At 44.2% G+C, this 22,253-nt stretch overlaps 1 protein-coding gene across 7 annotated transcripts in view; it reads right to left on the bottom strand.

Moving 5' to 3' along the window:
- The window catches only part of C5H18orf63 (chromosome 5 C18orf63 homolog), a 100,397-nt gene that overhangs the window by 47,515 nt on the left and 30,629 nt on the right, over positions 1–22,253 (bottom strand). For all 7 annotated transcript variants that reach the window (XM_075826485.1, XM_075826484.1, XM_075826486.1 and 4 more), the window contains one exon: positions 1,119–1,160. In XM_075826485.1, coding sequence (XP_075682600.1) covers positions 1,119–1,160 — 42 coding nt within the window. The remainder of the gene's footprint in view (positions 1–1,118; positions 1,161–22,253) is intronic.

Raw genomic sequence — 22,253 nt, 5'->3', positions numbered from 1 at the left:
CCACAGATTCTGACCTCTGGTTCTGACCACTGTCTTCGTCTGACTGACCACTGCTCATGATTGCGTTACTGCAGTTACCACTGATCGGAAACTATTCTGGGAACTGCAACCTGAGGAGTACTCTGCAGCAGAGTCCATAACCATGACAGAGTCAAAGGTGAAGAAAAGTGTTTCCTTAGGCACCTTACCCCAGGTTAGCTTAAATGAAGGCCCACTACATAAACTGCAGCATGCAGATGAAAACCAGATTTGCTGTTTGTCCTCTCACTTCAAACATGTGGCAATTATGAACTCCACACCTGAGCCGTTTTGATCAGGGCTTTGCTTGGAGTTGTAGACACAAACGTGAATTTTTTATGTAGATTTTGCGTAACATCAAAGTTTGAATCAAAGTTGCATGATGGCATAAATTAATGTAAACAATGGGGTGAATTTTTAACAATCTGCAGGGTCTCTGCCTTCATACTGTATGTGTATATATATATATATATATATATATATATATATATATAATATATATATATATATATATATAAAATCCAATCCATGTTTTATTTATGTAGCTGTAAAACAAATTTTTGTTGCCTGCATTACTGACTATTAGTTGTGCACATGTAAATTTATAACTTGACATTGTGTAGTTTTCGTATCAGTCGGCTATTGTTTCTGTGAAAATAACGGAAACTACAGAACAGAAACAAATGGAAACCAACTGCAACGCCAGCATTACCATTAAAATGAATGGTAATGCAAATGAAGGCTATAGTTTTCGCTCTGATTTCTGTTCATCTGTTCCTCTGACTAAATAGATGAACGGAAACCCCAAACGGAACCCGACACTGATGTGAACAGGCAGGCCCTTAAAAATGCGTTACAGCTATGCTTTCTTTCACCTGAGGCAAAAATTTAGATCTCTGCTCTGTATCACCTAAATATCATGGTCAAGTGAGAGCGCCCCCCACCCAGGTTTGTAGCATCTGTGACACATATCCCGCCAGCTACACCCCTAAATGAAAGAGGAATGATCTGTATCTTTTTTTGTATTTTTTTAACAGAACAATTAAAACTATTTTTACTCTTTTTTGCTTTTACCCATGGTTAGCTTATGGTTTACTTACCAACTGCATCCTGCTTTCCGTATTTTGATAAAAAATCAGCCCCTATAAAATAAAAAATAATTCTAACCTTTAAATTTTTTAGATGCAGCTAACAATACACAGCTTCACACACTTAAAAACAAAACATGTATTGCCTTTTTTTTTGCAAAAAGTAGTTAATTAAAACATTGATTTTAATGTGCACAGTACAATGCTCCGTTTTTCTCTGCCGTTTTGCATCCGTTCCGGGCCGTGTTTCCAGTTTTAACAGCCGATTTTGACCCATTTTGCATCCGTGTATTTCTTTGTCCGTTTTAAAAACGGATGAATTTAATTTGTAAATTTTTTGCCCCACACTTCCCTCTGTAGATACTGCCACGGCCCCCCTGTAGGTAGTGCCACACAGCCCCCTATAGGTAATGCCATACAGCTCCCTGTAGGTAACATCACACAGCCCCCTGTAGGTAATGCCACACAGCCCTCCTGTAGGTAGTGCCACACAGTCCCCCTATAGGTAATGCCACACAGCTCCCCATAGGTAGTGCCACACAACCCCTGTAGGTAGTGCCACACAGCCCCCTGTAGGTAGTGCCACACAGCCCCCCTTGTAGGTAGTGCCACACAGCTCACCTTGTGGGTAGTGCCACACAGCCCCCTGTAGGTAGTGCTACACAGCTCCCGTGTAAGTAGTGCCACACAGCCCCCTGTAGGTAATGCCACACAGCACCCTGTAGGTAATGCCACACAGCCCACTGTAGATAATGCCACACAGCCCACTCTAGGTAATGCCACACAGCCCCCCTGTAGGTAGTGCCATACAGCCACCCTGTAGGTAATGCCACACAGCCCCCTGTAGGTAATGCGATACAGCCCCCCTGTAGGTAGTGCTAGACAGCCCCCTTTTGCATAGCACCCCCCATAAATTGCACCACCCTACCTTCCTGTAGATAGCACCACTGTAGGGGACTGTTCCAGGAGAAGTCTGACTTCAATGTCCATATATGGAGAGTGAAGTCAGGGACTTCTCCTGGATTGGAATCACCGGCCACAGCGTCGGGGATTCCGCTTCAGAAGTCCCTGATGTCACTGTGTCCATATATGGACAGTGAAGTCAGGGACTTCTCCTGGAGCGAAAACATCAGCCACAGCGCCAGGTATTCCGTTTCAGCAGTAGGGGACCGCACCAGGAGATGGCCCTGACATGACTGTCCATATATAGACAGTGAAGTTAGGCACTTTTCCTGGAGCAGAATCCCCGACCACAGCTTCGGCAACGCTGTGGCCGGGGATTGGGGATTCCGCTCCTACAGGGAGCAAAAAAATACCCTCCTCCTATGCACTTCGCACTGTGAGAAGGAGAAGAGAGCGAACGAGCTGCAGAAAGCACGGCTGTCACTCTGATCACATCCGAGTAACAGCCGTGCTTTACACGTCCCCATAGACTTCCTGTTGTGTGAATAGGGCCTTAGGGTTATATTTTATTAGAAGTTAATTTGTTCATTTGAGCAAAGGGGTTATAATAAATAAAAAATACAAACTAATAAAATTACCCAAAAAGTTTATTATACAGTTTAGGCTTCGTTCACATCTGTGTCAGGGCTCCATTCTGGCGTTCCGTCTGAGCTTTCCGACAGAACAGATACCTGACTGAAACAAACGTAAACCGAAGGTTTCCGTTTGTATCACCATTTATTTCAATCGTGACGGATCCGGTGCAAATGGTTTCCGTTTGTCTCCGTTGTGCAAGAGTTACGTCGTTTTGACGGAATGATTAGCGCAGTCGATTACGGTATTGCTTCTGTCAAAACGACAGAGCCCTTGCACAACGGAGACAAACGGAAACCATTTGCACCAGATCCGTCACCATTGAAACCAATATAGTTCTGAAAGTCTTTTGAGATATACACAGTATATATATATATATATATATATATATATATATATATATATATATATATATATATATATATATATAGAGAGAGAGAGATATATGTGTGTGTGTATATATATATATATATATATATATATATATATATATACAGTGGAGGAAATAAGTATTTGATCCCTTGCTGATTTTGTAAGTTTGCCCACTGTCAAAGTCATGAACAGTCTAGAATTTTTAGGCTAGGTTAATTTTACCAGTGAGAGATAGATTATATTAAAAAAACAAAAGGAAAATCACATAGTCAAAATTATATATATTTACTTGCATTGTGCACAGAGAAATAAGTATTTGATCCCCTACCAACCATTAAGAGTTCAGCCTCCTCCAGACCAGTTACACGCTCCAAATCAACTTGGTGCTTGCATTAAAGACAGCTGTCTTAAATGGTCACCTGTATAAAAGACTCCTGTCCACAGACTCAATTAATCAGTCTGACTCTAACCTCTACAACATGGGCAAGACCAAAGAGCTTTCTAAGGATGTCAGGGACAAGATCATAGACCTGCACAAGGCTGGAATGGGCTACAAAACCATAAGTAAGACGCTGGGTGAGAAGGAGACAACTGTTGGTGCAATAGTAAGAAAATGGAAGACATACAAAATGACTGTCAATCGACATCGATCTGGGGCTCCATGCAAAATCTCACCTCGTGGGGTATCCTTGATCCTGAGGAAGGTGAGAGCTCAGCCGAAAACTACACGGGGGGAACTTGTTAATGATCTCAAGGCAGCTGGGACCACAGTCACCAAGAAAACCATTGGTAACACATTACGCCGTAATGGATTAAAATCCTGCAGTGCCCGCAAGGTCCCCCTGCTCAAGAAGGCACATGTACAGGCCCGTCTGAAGTTGCAAATGAACATCTGGATGATTCTGAGAGTGATTGGGAGAAGGTGCTGTGGTCAGATGAGACTACAATTGAGCTCTTTGGCATTAACTCAACTCGCCGTGTTTGGAGGAAGAGAAATGCTGCCTATGACCCAAAGAACACGGTCCCCACTGTAAAGCATGGAGGTGGAAACATTATGTTTTGGGGGTGTTTCTCTGCTAAGGGCACAGGACTACTTCACCGCATCAATGGGAGAATGGATGGAGCCATGTACCGTCAAATCCTGAGTGACAACCTCCTTCCCTCCACCAGGACATTAAAAATGGCTCGTGGCTGTGTCTTCCAGCACGACAATGACCCGAAACATACAGCCAAGGCAACAAAGGAGTGGCTCAAAAAGAAGCACATTAAGGTCATGGAGTGGCCTAGCCAGTCTCCAGACCTTAATCCCATCGAAAACTTATGGAGGGAGCTGAAGATCCGAGTTGCCAAGCGACAGCCTCAAAATCTTAATGATTTACAGATGATCTGCAAAGAGGAGTGGGCCAAAATTCCATCTAACATGTGTGCAAACCTCATCATCAACTACTAAAAATGTCTGACTGCTGTGCTTGCCAACAAGGGTTTTCCAACCAAATATTAAGTCTTGTTTGCCAAAGGGATCAAATACTTATTTCTCTGTGCACAATGCAAATAAATATATATAAATTTTGACTATGTGATTTTCTGTTTTTTTTTTTTTATATAATCTATCTCTCACTGGTAAAATTAACCTAGCCTAAAAATTCTAGACTGTTCATGTCTTTGACAGTGGGCAAACTTACAAAATCAGCAAGGGATCAAATACTTATTTCCTTCACTGTATATATAGCTATATGTATATATATATATATATATATATATATATGCATGGCTTAGTAAATGTATACGGCCTAAGCGACGTATACAATGCTTTGTGTGGTGCTCTTCTTGAAGCACAGGGACAAAAAAAAGTCCATATGCGTGCAACAATACATAATGTACAAGCACTCTCGTTCCCATGCGTGGCACATCTGCTGGGACCCCAAAGCCTGTATGTATGCAGGTATTTAAAAAATACATGTGGGGGTCGATCATTCCAACAAAATGAGTAATCCCTATAATGCAATAAGGAAATCCAGGACCTGATCCTGGTATAAAAAATAGTAATCTCGTCAAAATAGCAATGTACAACCCATATATGTTGTACAGATCTTCCGGCTATCGGACATACCACATACCTGGACATACCTGGAATACTAGAAAAACATAAAATTATTTTTGAAGACAGGGCAGAAGGACAACATTCAAGGATAGTTTGAGGGCGTTATTTTCATTCAGAGGTGCCTCCCACAGAAAAAAAACATACAGCCACTAAAAAGATGTTGCATCTATTTTCAAAGAGGAACCTTGTAAAGATACACATTATCAATGCAACACATGCCCCTCCAAACCTGACCTTTGTATAAAGGATTGTTTTAAAAACTACCACTCCTGTTTAGATTATAAATGTTTTTAATTTTTAAATCTTTCACATTTATTTATTGACACATTTTTCCATTTTAACCACTTCCTGACCAGGCCCATTTTCAAGTTTTAGCCATGGGTCAATTTAAAAGCAAATTGTTGTTCTAGTACTTTTTCAACCTTCATGCATTTGGTCTGTTTTTCTCATATTGAACTTCCATATTGTATAAAAAAATAATCAATATATTTTACTTTTATTTAAATATGGAGGGAAAAATGGAAAGGAAATGGAAAATAAATGTGAATATGTGATTTTAGGTGATGTTTTTTTACAATTTAAAAATCCTAAAGCACTTCCCAGTCAATGCAATAAATATTACACGGTGCCGTCTGGGATGATAATGACAAACCAAAAAAGAAAAAGGTTCTGGACAAAACCAGCACACACTGGGTAACAAAAATAATAAAGTTTTAATTCATTTAGTTTTAAATATTAAAATATATATGTGATGGTATAATTTCCCTGAACAATACATATGACAACAATATTATTAAAATATGTATCAAGATGTATTAGTAGGGATAAGAAATCCCTATAGTAGTGCAGACATTATTCTTCCAGGAAATATAGCATATAGCCAGGCATGTAGAGCACAAGCAAGTTGATCCAATGAGAGATATACTCATCTATTTGTAGGTGTCAAGGGGCCCCATGGACAAATAGATGGCTTCAATAGTAACAAAAGTTCTCCTTTTGTGTATCCACTTCTTGAGCAAGTTTTCCAGCCAAGTATACAGGCAGTACTACAATAACGTCTATCAGGATGGAGCCAGCGATTCCTCACTATTGGGTATAGAAGAAGTTCCGGTTCTATGCTAAAAAGCCAGTGATGTTTGGGTAATCTCATACGGATCTCACAGAGTTATTCACCACGTGGTGTACCCAGGAGACCTATTTGTGCAGCTTGTATGCATGCAAAGCGAGTGCACGGCGTGTAGACGTCAGTCACAGCAGTGGCAAGACAGGGAAATTAGTTCAGCTGACGCATTTCGTCCCAGCTGGGACTTTCTTAAAGCAAGGTATAGCAATTATGTTACTGACACCTTTTTATAGTATTTACATTTAAAAGTGCAGTATCAGTCATAATAGAGCTTTCATTAGTTAACACTAAGTTTGGTCACCTTCAACCACTGTAGATAGTATAATAGTATAAATTTCATAATGAAGGGAAAATTCTAACACAAACAAATATGCGTATTTAAGAGACACAAGATCGCTTCCAATGTGTTGGAGCTCTTAGTAAGGCCTTGAACAGAATAAACTGATGTAAAGCATCAGAAAAAATGAAAAGTACCAATTACAATAATATTAATTTTGTCAAAATCATGGATAGGTGCCCTCTCCAAACAAGAAAAAAAGGGAAGAGAGAAAAGAAAAGGAAATTGTAATGATGGGGGTAGGGAAACAGACAAGTGAGCCCTAATCTACCCGCCACTCAGTCCCTGCCTACTTGCAACGACCCGCCCTAGGCGACGGGGTACAACTGGGCGACGGTCCCTACGCTCAATAAGTGCACGACAGACAAACAGACAAGGGTACAAAGAAGCTAAGGGAAATGGGGCAGTTGCCCATGGCAACACCGTGAGCAACAAGAGAGGTGAACGAGCCGAGTCAAACCAGGAGTGTACGATGTACCAAACGCAGAGCAGGAGAGTAGTGAACAAGCCTAGTCAAACCAGGAGTGTACGAGATACCAAACGCAGAGCAGGAGAGTAGTCAGTAAGCCAGGGTCAGTATGAAGCAGGGACAAATAGTTCAAGAAGCTGCAGCAGGGCCAGGAAACCAAACGAGAAGAATCACAAGCAAGGAGGAACAGGAAAGGCAGGTATAAATAGACAGAGGGCGGGAGCTAGCTCCGTCTGGCCAGGCTGTGATAGGCTCTCCCACATCTAAGCCTGCCACCCTGAGTGGTGGAAGATGGAGTCAGTCTCACAGACATAGAAGCAGGTGCAGACAGATTACCTATGGGCGTTGACACAGAAGCTGTGCCTGGCAGATCCTTTACAGTACCCCCCCTTTTATGAGGGGCCAACGGACCCTTTCTAGGTGGACCTGGTTTATTGGGGAAACGAAGGTGGAACCTCCTGACCAATACCCCAGCGTGAACATCCCGGGCGGGTACCCAAGTCCTCTCCAGAGGCCCGTATCCTCTCCAATGGACCAGGTACTGGAGGGAGCCTTGGACCATCTTGCTGTCCACAATCTTGGCCACCTCGAATTCTACCTCCTCAGGGGTGAGAACGGGGACAGGAGGTTTCTTCGAGGGAGCCAAGGACGGGGAGCAGCGTTTAAGGAGGGAGGCATGAAACACGTTGTGTACTCGAAAAGATGGGGGCAACTCCAGTCGGAAGGAGACAGGATTGAGGACTTCAATGACCTTGTACGGCCCTATAAACCGGGGAGCAAACTTCTTGGACAGGACTTTAAGGCGCAAGTTCTTAGACGATAACCATACCAGATCCCCAACCATAAACAAGGGGTTAGCAGAACGTCTTCTATCTGCCTGAGCTTTTTGTCTGCTCTGGGACGCCTCTAGGTTCTTCTGAACCTGGGCCCAGACTGTGCACAGTTCCCGATGAACGACCTCTACCTCGGGATTGTTGGAACTACCAGGTGAAATGGAGGAGAACTGTGGATTAAACCCAAAATTACAGAAAAAGGGGGAGACCCCTGACGAGTTACTGACCCGGTTATTAAGGGAAAATTCGGCGAGGGGAATGAAGGAGACCCAATCATATTGACAGTCAGAGATAAAACACCTTAAATATTGTTCTAGAGACTGATTAGTCCTCTCAGTTTGGCCATTAGTTTCAGAATGGAAGGCAGAGGAGAAGGAAAGATTAATCTCCAACTTTTTACAGAAGGCTCTCCAAAACAATGAAACAAATTGTACCCCTCTGTCAGAAACAATATTGACAAGGACCCCATGGAGACGCAGGATGTGTTTGACAAACAAGGTAGCTAACGTCTTAGCATTGGATAGTTTCTTGAGGGCCACAAAGTGGCACATCTTACTGAAGCGGTCTACTACAACCCACACCACCGACTTGCCTTGAGATGGAGGCAAATCGGTGATAAAATCCATGGAGATATGGGTCCAAGGTCTCTGGGGAATGGGCAAAGAACGTAGTAAGCCCGCTGGTCGGGACCTGGGAGTCTTGGACCTAGCACAAACTTCACAAGCGGCGACGTAGGCCTTAACATCTTTAGGCAACCCAGGCCACCAATAGTTTCTGGCAATGAGGTGCTTGGTACCCAGGATGCCTGGATGACCAGATAGTGCGGAGTCATGATTTTCCCTAAGTACCCTTAGCCGGAATTGCAGGGGAACAAACAGCTTGTTCTCAGGAAGGTTCCCGGGAGCTGAACCTTGATCAGCCGCAATTTCAGAGACTAAATCAGAATCAATAGAGGAAATGATTATACCTGGAGGCAAAATACAAGCAGGATCTTCCTCCGAAGGAGGGCTGGCCATGAAGCTACGCGACAGTGAATCAGCCTTAATATTTTTAGACCCAGCCCTATAGGTAACCAAAAAGTTGAATCTGGTAAAAAATAACACCCATCGAGCTTGTCTCAGGTTTAACCTCCGGGCAGATTCTAGGAAAACCAGATTCTTGTGGTCGGTAAGGACAGTTACCTGGTGCCTAGCCCCCTCCAGGAAGTGGCGCCACTCTTCAAATGCCCATTTAATGGCTAAGAGTTCGCAGTTGCCAATATCATAGTTACTCTCAGTGGGCGAAAACTTCCTGGAGAAGTAAGCACAGGGACGGAGATGGGTGAGGGACCTGGTACCCTGGGACAAGACAGCCCCCACTCCCACCTCGGACGCGTCAACCTCCACGATAAATGGCTCCATTTGGTTGGGCTGAACCAGCACCGGGGCCGAGATAAAGCACTTTTTAAGGATCTCAAAAGCCTGGACCGCCTCAGGAGGCCAGTGGAGGAGATCAGCACCTTTGCGAGTGAGATCCGTAAGAGGCTTAGCGATGACCGAGAAGTTAGCGATAAATCTCCTGTAATAAATAGCGAACCCCAAGAAGCACTGTAACGCCTTCAGGGAGACAGGTTGGACCCATTCCGCCACAGCCTGGACCTTGGCGGGGTCCATGCGGAATTCATGAGGAGTGAGGATTTGACCCAAAAATGGTATCTCCTGCACCCCAAACACATATTTTTCGGTCTTAGCAAACAGTTTGTTTTCCCGAAGGACCTGGAGCACTTTCCTGACATGCTCAATGTGGGAGGACCAGTCCTTAGAAAACACAAGTATGCCATCAAGGTACACTACAAGAAATACCCCCAGGTAATCTCTTAAAATCTCATTTATGAAATTCTGGAAGACCGCGGGAGCATTACACAACCCAAAGGGCATGACGAGGTATTCGAAATGACCTTCGGGCATGTTAAACGCAGTCTTCCACTCATCCCCCTCTTTGATGCGGATAAGGTTATACGCCCCCCGTAGATCAAACTTAGAGAACCATTGGGCCCCCTGAACCTGATTAAAGAGATCAGGAATCAAAGGAAGGGGGTACTGGTTCCTTACAGTGACCTTATTCAAGTTACGGTAGTCAATGCATGGCCTAAGACCACCATCCTTATTGTCTACGAAGACGAAGCCAGCACCTACCGGAGAAGTAGAGGTGCGAATGTAACCCTTGGCCAGGCATTCCTGGATATACTCTCTCATGGCTTCACGCTCGGGACAAGAGAGATTAAATATCCTACCCTTAGGGAGCTTAGCTCATGGTACCAAATCGATAGCGCAATCGTATTCTGTATGAGGAGGTAACACTTCGGAGGCCTCCTTAGAGAAAACATCAGCGAAGTCCTGAACAAACTCAGGTAGCGTGTTCACCTCCTCAGGGGGAGAAATAGAATTAACAGAAAAACATGACGTCAAGCATTCATTACCCCATTTGGTAAGATCCCCAGTATTCCAGTCAAACGTGGGATTATGCAACTGCAACCAGGGAAGGCCTAAAACCAAATCAGACGATAATCCCTGCATCAACAGTACAGAGCACTGCTCCAAATGCATGGAGCCAACAAGGAGTTCAAAAACAGGGGTATGCTGTGTAAAATAACCATTAGCAAGAGGAGTGGAGTCGATACCCACTACCGGGACAGGTTTAGGCAAATCAATCAAAGGCATAGCTAGAGACATAGCAAATTCCACAGACATGATATTAGCAGAAGACCCTGAATCCACGAAGGCACTGCAGGTAGCAGACCTCCCACCAAAAGAGACCTGAAAGTTAAGCAAGATTTTATTACGTTTCATTTTTACGGGAAATACCTGTGCGCCCAAGTGACCTCCCCGATGATCACTTAGGCGCGGAAGTTTTCCGGCTGCTTATTCCTACGCCTAGGACAGTTGTTCACTTGATGCTTGTCATCCCCACAATAGAAGCAGAGACCATTCTTCCTGCGGAACTCTCTACGTTGTTGGGGGGACACGGAGGCCCCGAGTTGCATAGGTACCTCCGAGTCTTCCATGGAAGAACGAAGCAACGGAACCTCGGGAGGCATCATGGGGGAGTCAGAGGAGAAAACACAAAAACGTTCAAGTTGTCGTTCCCTGAGACGTCGGTCAAGTCGTACCGCTAAAGCCATAACCTGGTCTAGGGAGTCAGAAGAGGGATAGCCAACTAGCAGGTCTTTCAGGGCGTTCGACAGACCCAACCTAAACTGGCACCTTAAGGCAGGGTCATTCCACCGAGAAGCTACGCACATAATTATACCCACCCGCTGGCTCTCAGAACCTGAGGAGTGGGGCTTTAAGCGAAAATAGAGCCTACAACTCTCCCGAAAGGAGAGAAAAGTTTTGCGGTCCCCCGAGAACCGGTCAGGCAACTTGAGGTGGGGTTCAAGAGGTGAGGTGAGGGGCACTACCATGGTAGCATCAGGCTGGTTGACCCTCTGAGCCAGGGCCTGGACCTGTAGGGAGAGACCCTGCATTTGCTGAACCAGGGTCTCAAGGGGGTCCATAGTAGTGTCAGGGACCAGGGTATACTAGGTATATGGGCTTGTGATTATGTAATGATGGGGGTAGGGAAACAGACAAGTGAGCCCTAATCTACCCGCCACTCAGTCCCTGCCTACTTGCAACGACCCGCCCTAGGCGACGGGGTACAACTGGGCAACGGTCCCTACGCTCAATAACTGCACGACAGACAAACAGACAAGGGTACAAAGAAGCTAAGGGAAATGGGGCAGTTGCCAACGGCAACACCGTGAGCAACAAGAGAGGTGAACGAGCCGAGTCAAACCAGGAGTGTACGAGGTACCAAACGCAGAGCAGGAGAGTAGTCAGTAAGCCAGGGTCAGTATGAAGCAGGGACAAATAGTTCAAGAAGCTGCAGCAGGGCCAGGAAACCAAACGAGAAGAATCACAAGCAAGGAGGAACAGGAAAGGCAGGTATAAATAGACAGAGGGCGGGAGCTAGCTCTGTCTGGCCAGGCTGTGATAGGCTCTCCCACTCCTAAGCCTGCCAGGAGTGGTGGAAGATGGAGTCAGTCTCACAGACATAGAAGCAGGTGCAGACTGATTACCTATGGGCGTTGACACAGAAGCTGTGCCTGGCAGATCCTTTACAGAAATAAAATTAATTAAAAAATTAATAAATAAAATAAAAAATTATAATAAATAAAGTATAATAATAATTAGGATAGCAAATTCTCATCATGGGATTGTAAGTACAGGGTGGGCCATTTATATGGATACACCTAAATAAAATGGGAATGGTTGGTAATATTAACTTCCTGTTTGTGGCACATTAGTATATGGGAGGGGGTAAACTTTTCAAGCTGGGTGTTGACCATGGCGGCCATTTTGAAGTTGGCCATTTTGTATCCAACTTTAGTTTTTTCAATGGGAAGAGGGTCATGTGACACATCAAACTTATCGATAATTTCACAAGAAAAACAATGGCGTGCTTGGTTTTAACGTTACTTTATTCTTTCATGAGTTATTTACAAGTTTCTGACCACTTATAAAATGTGTTCAAAGTGCTACCCATTGTGTTGGATTGTCAATGCAACCCTCTTCTCCCACTCTTCACACACTGATAGCAACACCGCAGAAGAAATGCTAGCACAGGCTTCCAGTATCTGTAGTTTCAGTTGCTGCACATCTCGTATCTTCACAGCATAGACAATTGCCCTCAGATGACCCCAAAGATAAAAGTCTAAGGGGGTCAGATCGGGAGGCATTTCTTCTGCGGTGTTGCTATCAGTGTGTGAAGAGTGGGAGAAGAGGGTTGCATTGACAATCCAACACAATGGGCAGCACTTTGAACACATTTTATAAGTGGTCAGAAACTTGTAAATAACTCATGAAAGAATAAAGTAACGTTAAAACCAAGCACACCATTGTTTTTCTTGTGAAATTCTCGATAAGTTTGATGTGTCACATGACCCTCTTCCCATTGAAAAAACTAAAGTTGGATACAAAATGGCCGACTTCAAAATGGCCACCATGGTCAACACCCAGCCTGAAAAGTTTCCCCCCTCCCATATACTAATGTGCCACAAACAGGAAGTTAATATCACCAACCATTCCCATTTTATTTAGGTGTATCCATATAAATGGCCCACCCTGTATATTCAAAATAGGAAGCATGTTACCTAACAGAACCAGAAGCTGTCCATCCAACCATGGCCAGAAGCCAGTCATCAAGACAGTCCAGGGGCCGCACCAGACCAGGTCCCCATCCATAGATGTGGGCAAAAATAGATGGCGACAATGCCTAAATGGCAGTCACGGACCGGATCCCTATCGGTAGCAGGGGGAACAAAATATCGCCAACACCACCAAATATAGCCAACACCACCAAATATAGCCAACGCCACCATGGACGTGGAGCCAGTCAGGGCACACCACAAGGCTGCTCAGACTGAGTCTCAGACAAGGACGGACAGAAAATCCACCAGTTTCCAGGATAGACCGAATAGTGACCATAATTTAATGCTTAGGAATAAAAAGTATAAGTATCTTAGAAAAGTAGGAATCCATCCAATATGACAAAGTGTAGCCAGACAAGCAACATACACCAGTCCAACCCCAGAAAACGGCACCTGTTTCAGTGACAGCACAGGGGCAGCACCGGCCTATATCGCTGTCCGCAGATGCAAACCGATTAGGACGGCCCAACCCAATGGCGACAGGGAGCCGGTCAGCGACAAAACCAAAAATGCCATCTTCCTTCATTTGTGCTAGACACGGGTGACTTCCTACGAAAGTTCAAAGACTGACATTTGGATTCAGACTTTCTTTTGGTTGGTTTAGATGTTGAGTCCGTGTTTACCTCCATCCCTCATAAGATCGGACTAAAAGCATCGTCACACTACTTGGAGGGCCGGGGTGGTGAATGTGCCCACCAGAATGAATTTATCATCGAAATGTTGGAATTTGTTTTGAATTATAATTGTTTTTCTTTTGATGGTAAATACTATCGACAGGTGCAGTGGACTGCAATGGGGTCATCTTGTGCCCCATCGTATGCCTGCCTGCACCTGGGGTGGTGGGAGGAATTTGTTGTCTATGGTAACTGTTCCTTCAAAAAAACATGTAGTCCGTTGGCTCAGATACATGGACGATATTTTTGTCTGCTTTAAGGGATCAGTTCAGGAACTAGAATTGTTTGTTAAAGAACTGAACCAGAACACCCTTAACATCTTATTAACCTATACTTATAGTGAGATATCAATACGTTTTTTAGACTTAAATATCTATAAGTAAAACAACAGGTTAATAACTAGTATCGAAAACCGACTGCTGGAAATACCTTGTTGGCAGCAAGTAGCCACCATCCCCATCACAAATTAAGGGAATTCCAGGTTGCCAATTTCTTCGCATTTGAAGAAACTGTACAAACTTTGACGTGTTCAAATCTGAAGCTCTTGAACTATCTGAGCACTTCCGTTCTAGGGGCTATTTGAAAAAAATCAATAAAACGAGGCTTTCTTTCTTTTTTTTCTTGTTTGGAGAGGGCACCTATCCATGACAGAATTTATATTATTGTAAATGGTACTTCTCCTTTTTTCTGATGCTTTACATCAGTTTATGCTGTTCAGGGCCTTACTAAGAGCTCCAACACATTGGGAGCAATACTGTGTCTCTTATATACGCATATTTGTTTGTGTTAGAATTTTCCCTTCATTATGACATTTATACTATTATACTATCTATACTGGTCGAAGGTGACCAAACTTAGAGTTAACTAATGAAAGCTCTATAATGACTGATACTGCACCTTTAAATGTAAATACTATAAAAAGGTGTCAGTAACATAATTGCTATACCTTGCTTTGAGAAAGTCCCAGCTGGGACGAAACGCGTAAGCTGAACTTATTACTCTGTCTTGTCACGGCTGTGAGTGACGCCAGCACGCCGTGCACTCCCTTTGCATGCATACAAGCTGCACAAATAGATCTCCTGGGTACACCACGTGGTGAATAACTCTGTGAGATCCGGATGAGATTACCCAAACATCGCTGGCTTTTTAGCATAGAACCAGAACTCCTTGTATAACCAATGGTGAGTCATCGCTGGCTCCATCCTGAAAGACGTGATTGTAGTACTGCCTGTATACTTGGCTGAAAAACTTGCTCAAGAAGTGGACACACAACAGAACTTTGGTTACTATCGAAGCCATCTATTTGTCGATGGAGCCCCTTAACACCTACAAATAGATGAGTATACCTCTGATTGGATCAACTTGCTTGTGCTTTACATGCCTGGCTATATGCTATATTTCCTGGAAGAATAATATCTGCACTACTATAGGGATTTCTTATCCCTACTAATACATCTTGATACATCTGTATGTTTTTCATAACTTGTGTTATTATTGATATAACATTGTTTTTGCAGTATTATCACCCGGCTAGGTGATTTAGGTTTATATTTTAATAATATTGTTGTCATATGTATTGCTCAGGGAAATTATTCCCTCACATATATATTTTAATATTTAAAACTAAATTAAATAAAACTTTATTATTTTTGTTACCCAGTGTGTGCTGGTTTTGTCCGGAACCTTTTTCTTTTTTGGTTTGATTTTTTTTTACACTTGGTGCATGCTACTGGATAAACACACCTAAATGTATATTTGGCAACTTCTGCCGACTTCAGAGATACCAAATATGTGTGCATTTCTTGCACGCTGGGCGCAAGGCGTAGCTTATAATGAATGTTGCGCAAACTGGCTTTTAGAGAGCAATTTTCCAAAGCTGGTTTGCTGACACCATACGACCATTACAGATGTTGTGAAGTGATATAAAAAAACATTAAAGGGGTTGTCCAGTCCCAATAAATTGATGGCTTATCCTCAGGATAGGCCATCAATAATGTGATCGGTCGGGATCCAACTCCTGGCACCCCAGCCAATCAGCTGTTTTGAAGGGGTTGCAGCGCTGCTTCCCCTTAATTTCCTTTACTGCTCACACTGTGAATCACCAACACACTTGTAGTGGTGGCTCACAGTATTACAGCCTTCTTTCATTGTAGTGACTGTAATACTGTGTACCGCCGCTACAAGTGTATCGATGATTCACAGTGTGAGAAGTAACGGAAATGAAGGGGAAGCAGCGCTTGAACGAATGCTGCGGTCGCTACAAGACAGCTGATCGGCGTGGGTACCGGGAGTCGGACCCCAACTGATCAGATATTGAAAGCTTATCCTGAGAATAGGCCATCAATTTATGGGCACTGGAAAACCCCTTTAACTCCCTCAAAATGAATCTTTTATGGAAAGATATTAATTTAACGACATATCAAAGATTTCAAAAGATTTCAAAATCTGCAGTGTAAAATGTCTGTAGTATGTGGATGAGATTTGTAAAATCTCATCTACTTGCCTTGTACTGTAATCCACAGTATACTTTACCTGCGCAAATACGCAGGTAAAATCTGCAGTAAATCCGCCACATGTAACATTACCCTAAAGAGGCTCTGTCACCAGATTTTGCAACCCCTATCTGCTATTGCAGCAGATCGGCGCTGCAATGTAGATAAGAGTAACGTTTTTATTTTTAAAAAACGAGCATTTTTGGCCAAGTTATGACCATTTTTGTATTTATGCAAATGAGGCTTGCAAAAGTACAACTGGGCGTGTTGAAAAGTAAAAGTACAACTGGGCGTGTATTATGTGTGTACATCGGGGCGTTTTTACTTCTTTTACTAGCTGGGCGCTCTGACGAGAAGTATCATCCACTTCTCTTCAGAACGCCCAGCTTCTGGCAGATCACGCTGTGACGTCACTTCCCCAGGTCCTGCATCGTGTCAGACGAGCGAGGACACATCGGCACCAGAGGCTACAGTTGATTCTGCAGCAGCATCAGCGTTTGCAGGTAAGTAGCTACATCGACTTACCTGCAAACGCCGATGCTGCTGCAGAATCATCTGTAGCCTCTGGTGCCGATGTGTCCTCGCTCGTCTGACACGATGCAGGACCTGGGGAAGTGACGTCACAGCGTGATCTGCCAGAAGCTGGGCGTTCTGAAGAGAAGTGGATGATACTTCTCGTCAGAATGCCCAGCTAGTAAAAGAAGTAAAAACGCCCCGATGTACACACATAATACACGCCCAGTTGTACTTTTACTTTTCAACACGCCCACTTGGACTTTTGCAAGCCTCATTTGCATAAATACAAAAATGGTCATAACTTGGCCAAAAATGCTCGTTTTTTTAAAATAAAAACGTTACTGTAATCTACATTGCAGCGCCGATCTGCTGCAATAGCAGATAGGGGTTGCAAAATCTGGTGACAGAGCCTCTCTAATGCTGGGGCTACATGGTGACTTTGTACCAACACAAGTCACACAGCCAAAGAATGCTATGTCCCATAGCCTATACCGCAAGTAATGAAAGTCAATGTGGTCGCGTTGCAACCTGCAAGTAAGGCCTTATTTACATGAGCGTGTGCGTTTTGCGCACGCAAAAAAAGCAGCGTTTTGCGTGCGCAAAAGGCACTTAACAGCTGCGTGTGTCATCAGTGTATGATGCGCGGCTGCAAGATTTTCTCGCAGCCGCCATCATTTTGACACTCCGTTTGGATGTTTGTAAACAGAAAAGCACGTGGTGCTTTTCTGTTTACATTCAGAGAATGACAGCTGTTGCGCGAACCACGCAGTTCGCACGGAAGTGCTTCCGTGCGACCTGCGTGGTTTTCACGCACCCATTGACTTCAATGGGTGCGTGATGTGCAAAAACCGCAGAAATATAGAACATGTCGTGAGTTTTATGCAGCGGACTCACACTGCGCAAAACTCACGGACTGTCTGCACTGCTCCATAGCCTAATATAGGTGCGTACGACACGCGTGAAAAGCACGCGCGTATATTACGCTCGTCTAAATGATGCCTAACTGTGACACAACGTTTTTTTTGCAACTGTGATGTCGCGCCAACTTGCGCGTTGCGACATGTCCACATTGACTTTTATTACTTGAAATGTAAAAAAAATGTTGAATTCCTTTTTCGGATTTTCACTTTTGTTTTTTCCTCCCCACCTTCCAAAAGCTATAATTTTTTAATTTTTCCATCGATATAGCCATATTAGGGCTTATTTTTTGTGGGACAAGTTGTAGTTTTTCATGGCACCATTTTTTGTACTGCATAATGTACTAGGAAGCTGAATTTTTTTTATTTGTGGGGTTAAATGGGCAAAAGACAGAGATTACGCCATATTTATTTTTTTACGGCGTCCATCAGGCGGTAAAAACTACATATTCACCTTATTCTACAGGTTTATACGATTAGGGCAATACCAAATTTATATGTTTTGTTTTAAGTTTTACCACTTTTAAAAAAATAAAACTATTTGCTCAATTAAAAAAATCTTATGTGTCGCCATATTCTGAGAGCCATAACTTTTACATTTTTCCATCAATATAGCGATGTGAGGGCTTACATTTTGCAGGGAGAGCTGTAGTTGTCACCAACACCATTTTGGGGTACATGCGACTTATTGATCACTTTATTTCATTTTTTTGGAGCGCTAAGATGACCAAAAAACATCAGTTTGTTTGTTTTAAATATATATTTTATTACGGTATTCACCTAGCGAGTTAAACAATGCTATATTGTGATGGTTCGGACTTTTACGGACGTGGCAATACCAGTTATGTTAACTTTTCATTTTTTTTAACATTAATTTAGGGAAAAAATGTGGAAAGGTTTTTTTTTTAACTTTTAATACTTTTTTTGAAACATAAGAAAAACATTAACTCTTTTTTACTTTTTTTTAATTAGTCCCCCTAGGGGACTTGAAGAATTGATCTACTATCTGATATGTTACTGTAAATTTTTTCAGGAAAAAATACTAATGTATTGCAGTATATCGTGATTCTGACAGCCTCCGGAGGCAGAGCTTCAAAGGAGTACAAAAATGGCGGACCTGTGGGCCCTTATTATGCCACCAGGCTGCCATAACCGTTGTAACTGCCCAATCGTGTTGCGGGTGGGGGGGCGCGATGGCTTGTTTGAGGGGGCGCCCCCGTGATTCTAACACTTTAAAGGTCGCGATTGACCTTGGCATTTAAGGTGTTAAACAGGCGGAATCAAAGTGATATTTGATTCCGCCCATTGCAGTGAGGTGTCGGCTGTATTACACAGCCATCACCCGCTGTGTATGGAGCGCACTCCATACTTCCCCTTAACCCTTATTACGTACAGTTACGTGATTATGCATTAAGGGGATAAAGAGTTATTCCTTACACAGACATGTATGGCATATCCACAAGATATGCCATAAATGTCTGATAGATGCGGCTTCCCACTCTGGGATTCGCACCTATCTAGAGAATGGGGGCACCCGACCCCTGTTTTGCCTGGTGAGACGGCCGCTTGCTACCAACTCCAGGCAGGGACTGGCGGGCCCTGCCGCTTGGCAAGGCAGCAGACTACAGCCATATTACTAAACACAAAAGAATGTTCGATAAATATTGGGGTGCATTCCTTCAGTTTCATGCACTTTTCGCTACAAATATGCCCTTAAAATGACAGATTTGTGAAAAAACTAATTTTAAATTTTTCACTCCAGCTTTTCATAATTTCTCAACTAAAATGTGTGTGTGGTTTTTAAAATGGAGTCAATTCTGGGGTATTACATCGCATTGAATAGGGCCTATAAATCATCTAAAATTGTGCCACAGTGTGCTCCTTTCCTTTTGTGCCCCACCATTTATTCAAGCAGCCGATTAGGGTTAAAGTAGGGATATTTCTGAACACAGAAGAAACAACACAATCAATGCTGGGGTACAATTATTCCGTTTTATGTACTTTTTAGGAAAAATGTGTCCTTTAAATTTCTGCATAAACAGATGGGCTCAAAATGTGCATTACATCCAGGGGCGTAGCTAAAGGTGGGCCGGCGCAGCATGTGCCCCAGGCGCAACTAGGTGGTAGGGAAGGGGGGCGCCGCAGAGCAGCTAATCGCTGCTGATAGGTGCCCTGTATGTCGGACACCTGCAGCAGCGATCAGCATTAGGAAGTGCCAGGAGTTCATGTGGCAGCGTTCTGAATGGGATCTGTGATGGCCAGTCCAGTCACTTGACCTCACGTCAGTGACATGAGGTCAGATGACTCAGGTCAGGTGACTGGACTGGTCAACTCCTGGGCTGTCACCGACCTTAGTCAGAACGAACTCCGCCGCTGCCTGCGCTGCATGACCTACTCAGCTCCTCCGGTGAGTCATGTTAGGCAGAGCGGAGAGTGGTAGCGGTAGGCTACCGCTAACACTCGCCGCTGTTTTTCAGGGTGGCGCTAAGTAAAAGGGGGGGAGTGTGGCGCTATTTACAAAGGGGGGGATTGTGCCACTATTTACAAGGGGGGTGTGCCACTATTTACAAGGGGGGCAGCGGGCTGTGTATGGCACTATCCACAAGGGGGGGAGTGTGGTGCTATTTACAAGGGGGGGGGAGTGTGCCGCTATCTACAAGGGGGGCAGCGGGCTGTGAGTGGCACTATCTACAAGGTGGGCTGTATGGCGCTATTTACAAGGGGAGCTGTGTGTGTTACTATCTACAAGGGTGGCTGTGTGGTGCTGTTTAAAATGGGGCTGTGTGGCGCTGTTTACAAGGAGGGCTGTGTGGCGCTTTTTACAAAGCGGGGCTGTGTGGCGCTTTTTACAAAGCGGGGCTGTGTGGCGCTGTTTACAAGGAGGGCAGTGTGGCACTATTTACAAGAGAGGCAGTGTGGCGCTATTTACAAGGGGCAGTGTGGCGCTATTTACAAGGGGGGCTGTGTGCCGCTATTTACAAGGGGGCTGTATGCCGCTATATACAAGGGGGGCTGTTTGGCACTATCTACAAGAGTGACTGTGTGGAGCTATCTACAAGGGTGGCTGTGTGGAGCTATCTACAAGGGTGGCTGTGTGGAGCTATCTGCAAGGGTGGCTGTGTGGAGCTATCTACAAGGGTGGCTGTGTGGAGCTATCTACAAGGGTGGCTGTGTGGAGCTATCTACAAGGGTGGCTGTGTGGAGCTATCTACAAGGGTGGCTGTGTGGAGCTACCTGCAAGGGTGGCTGTGTGGAGCTATCTACAAGGGTGGCTGTGTAGAGCTATCTACAAGGGTGGCTGTGTGGAGCTATCTGCAAGGGTGGCTGTGTGGAGCTATCTACAACAGTGGTCTGTGTGTGGCGCTAGCTACAACATGGGGCTGTGTGTGGAGCTATCTACAACAGGGGGCTGTGTGTGGCACTATCTACGAGAGGGGGTGTGTGTGGCACTATCTACGAGAGGGGGTGTGTGTGGCACTATCTACAAGGGGGATGTTTGTGGCACTATTTATAAGGGGGATGTGTGTGGCACTATCTTCAAGACAGGGGCTGTGTGTGCCACTACCTACAAGGGGGATGTGTGTGGCACTAGTTACAAGGAAGGATGTGTGTGGCACTATCTACAAGAGAGGGGCTGTGTGTGGCACTATCTACAAGGGGGTGTGTGTGATGCTATTTTCAAGGGGGGTGTGTTTGGCACTATCTACAAGAGAGGGGCTTTGTGTGGCACTATCTATAACGGTGTGTGTCTGTGGTGCTATTAACAAGCGGGGCTGTGTGTGGCACTATCTACAAGGGGGCTGTGTGTGGCGCTTTCTACAATGTGGGATGTGTGTGGAGCTATTTACAACAGGGGGGCTGTGTGGCGTTAACTACAAGGAGGATGTGTGTGGCACTATCTACAGAGGGCTGTGTGGCGTTATATACAAGAGGGGGCTGTGTGTGACCTCTTTCATTTATTTTCTTTTAATTTATTGTTATAATAACTCCCTTATATAACTATATCGCTTGTAAAATTTAGAAATGGTTTTATGCTTGGGTTACATTAAAAAAATTGTGGAAAAAAAATGACACCTCATTGATTAGTAGAGAAAGCAAACATGGCGAGGGGGAAGGAGATGTCGGGAAATAAGTTGGGGGGACGCCAATCTGAATCTTTGCCCCGGGTGCAGGAGAACCTAGCTACGCCTCTGATTACACCCCCAGATAAATACCTTAGGGGCTGCAGTATTCAAAATACGGTTCTGGGGGTGTTACTTTGTGCAGCCAGCTCAAATCCTCTGCTGGCGTGAAATTGGGACTAAAATTAATTCAAGCTAAAATTGTATACTGAAAGACACATTGTGCTTCTATATTTTTGGGCCCTACCATGTGTCCCTAACAGCAGACTAGGGCCACAGTGGGGATATTTCCTTAGGATAGACCATCAATATCAGATCAGTGGTGGTCGAATCCTGGCACCCCTGCCCATCAGCTGACAGAATGGGCCACAGCGTTCGTCGACACGGCCTCTTCAAAATTTACCAGGCACAGCACTAAACACATCT

This window comes from Rhinoderma darwinii, chromosome 5, assembly GCF_050947455.1.
Source record: "Rhinoderma darwinii isolate aRhiDar2 chromosome 5, aRhiDar2.hap1, whole genome shotgun sequence".
NCBI classification, from domain to species: Eukaryota; Metazoa; Chordata; class Amphibia; order Anura; family Rhinodermatidae; genus Rhinoderma; species Rhinoderma darwinii.
This window is presented reverse-complemented; position numbering and strand designations above follow the sequence as displayed.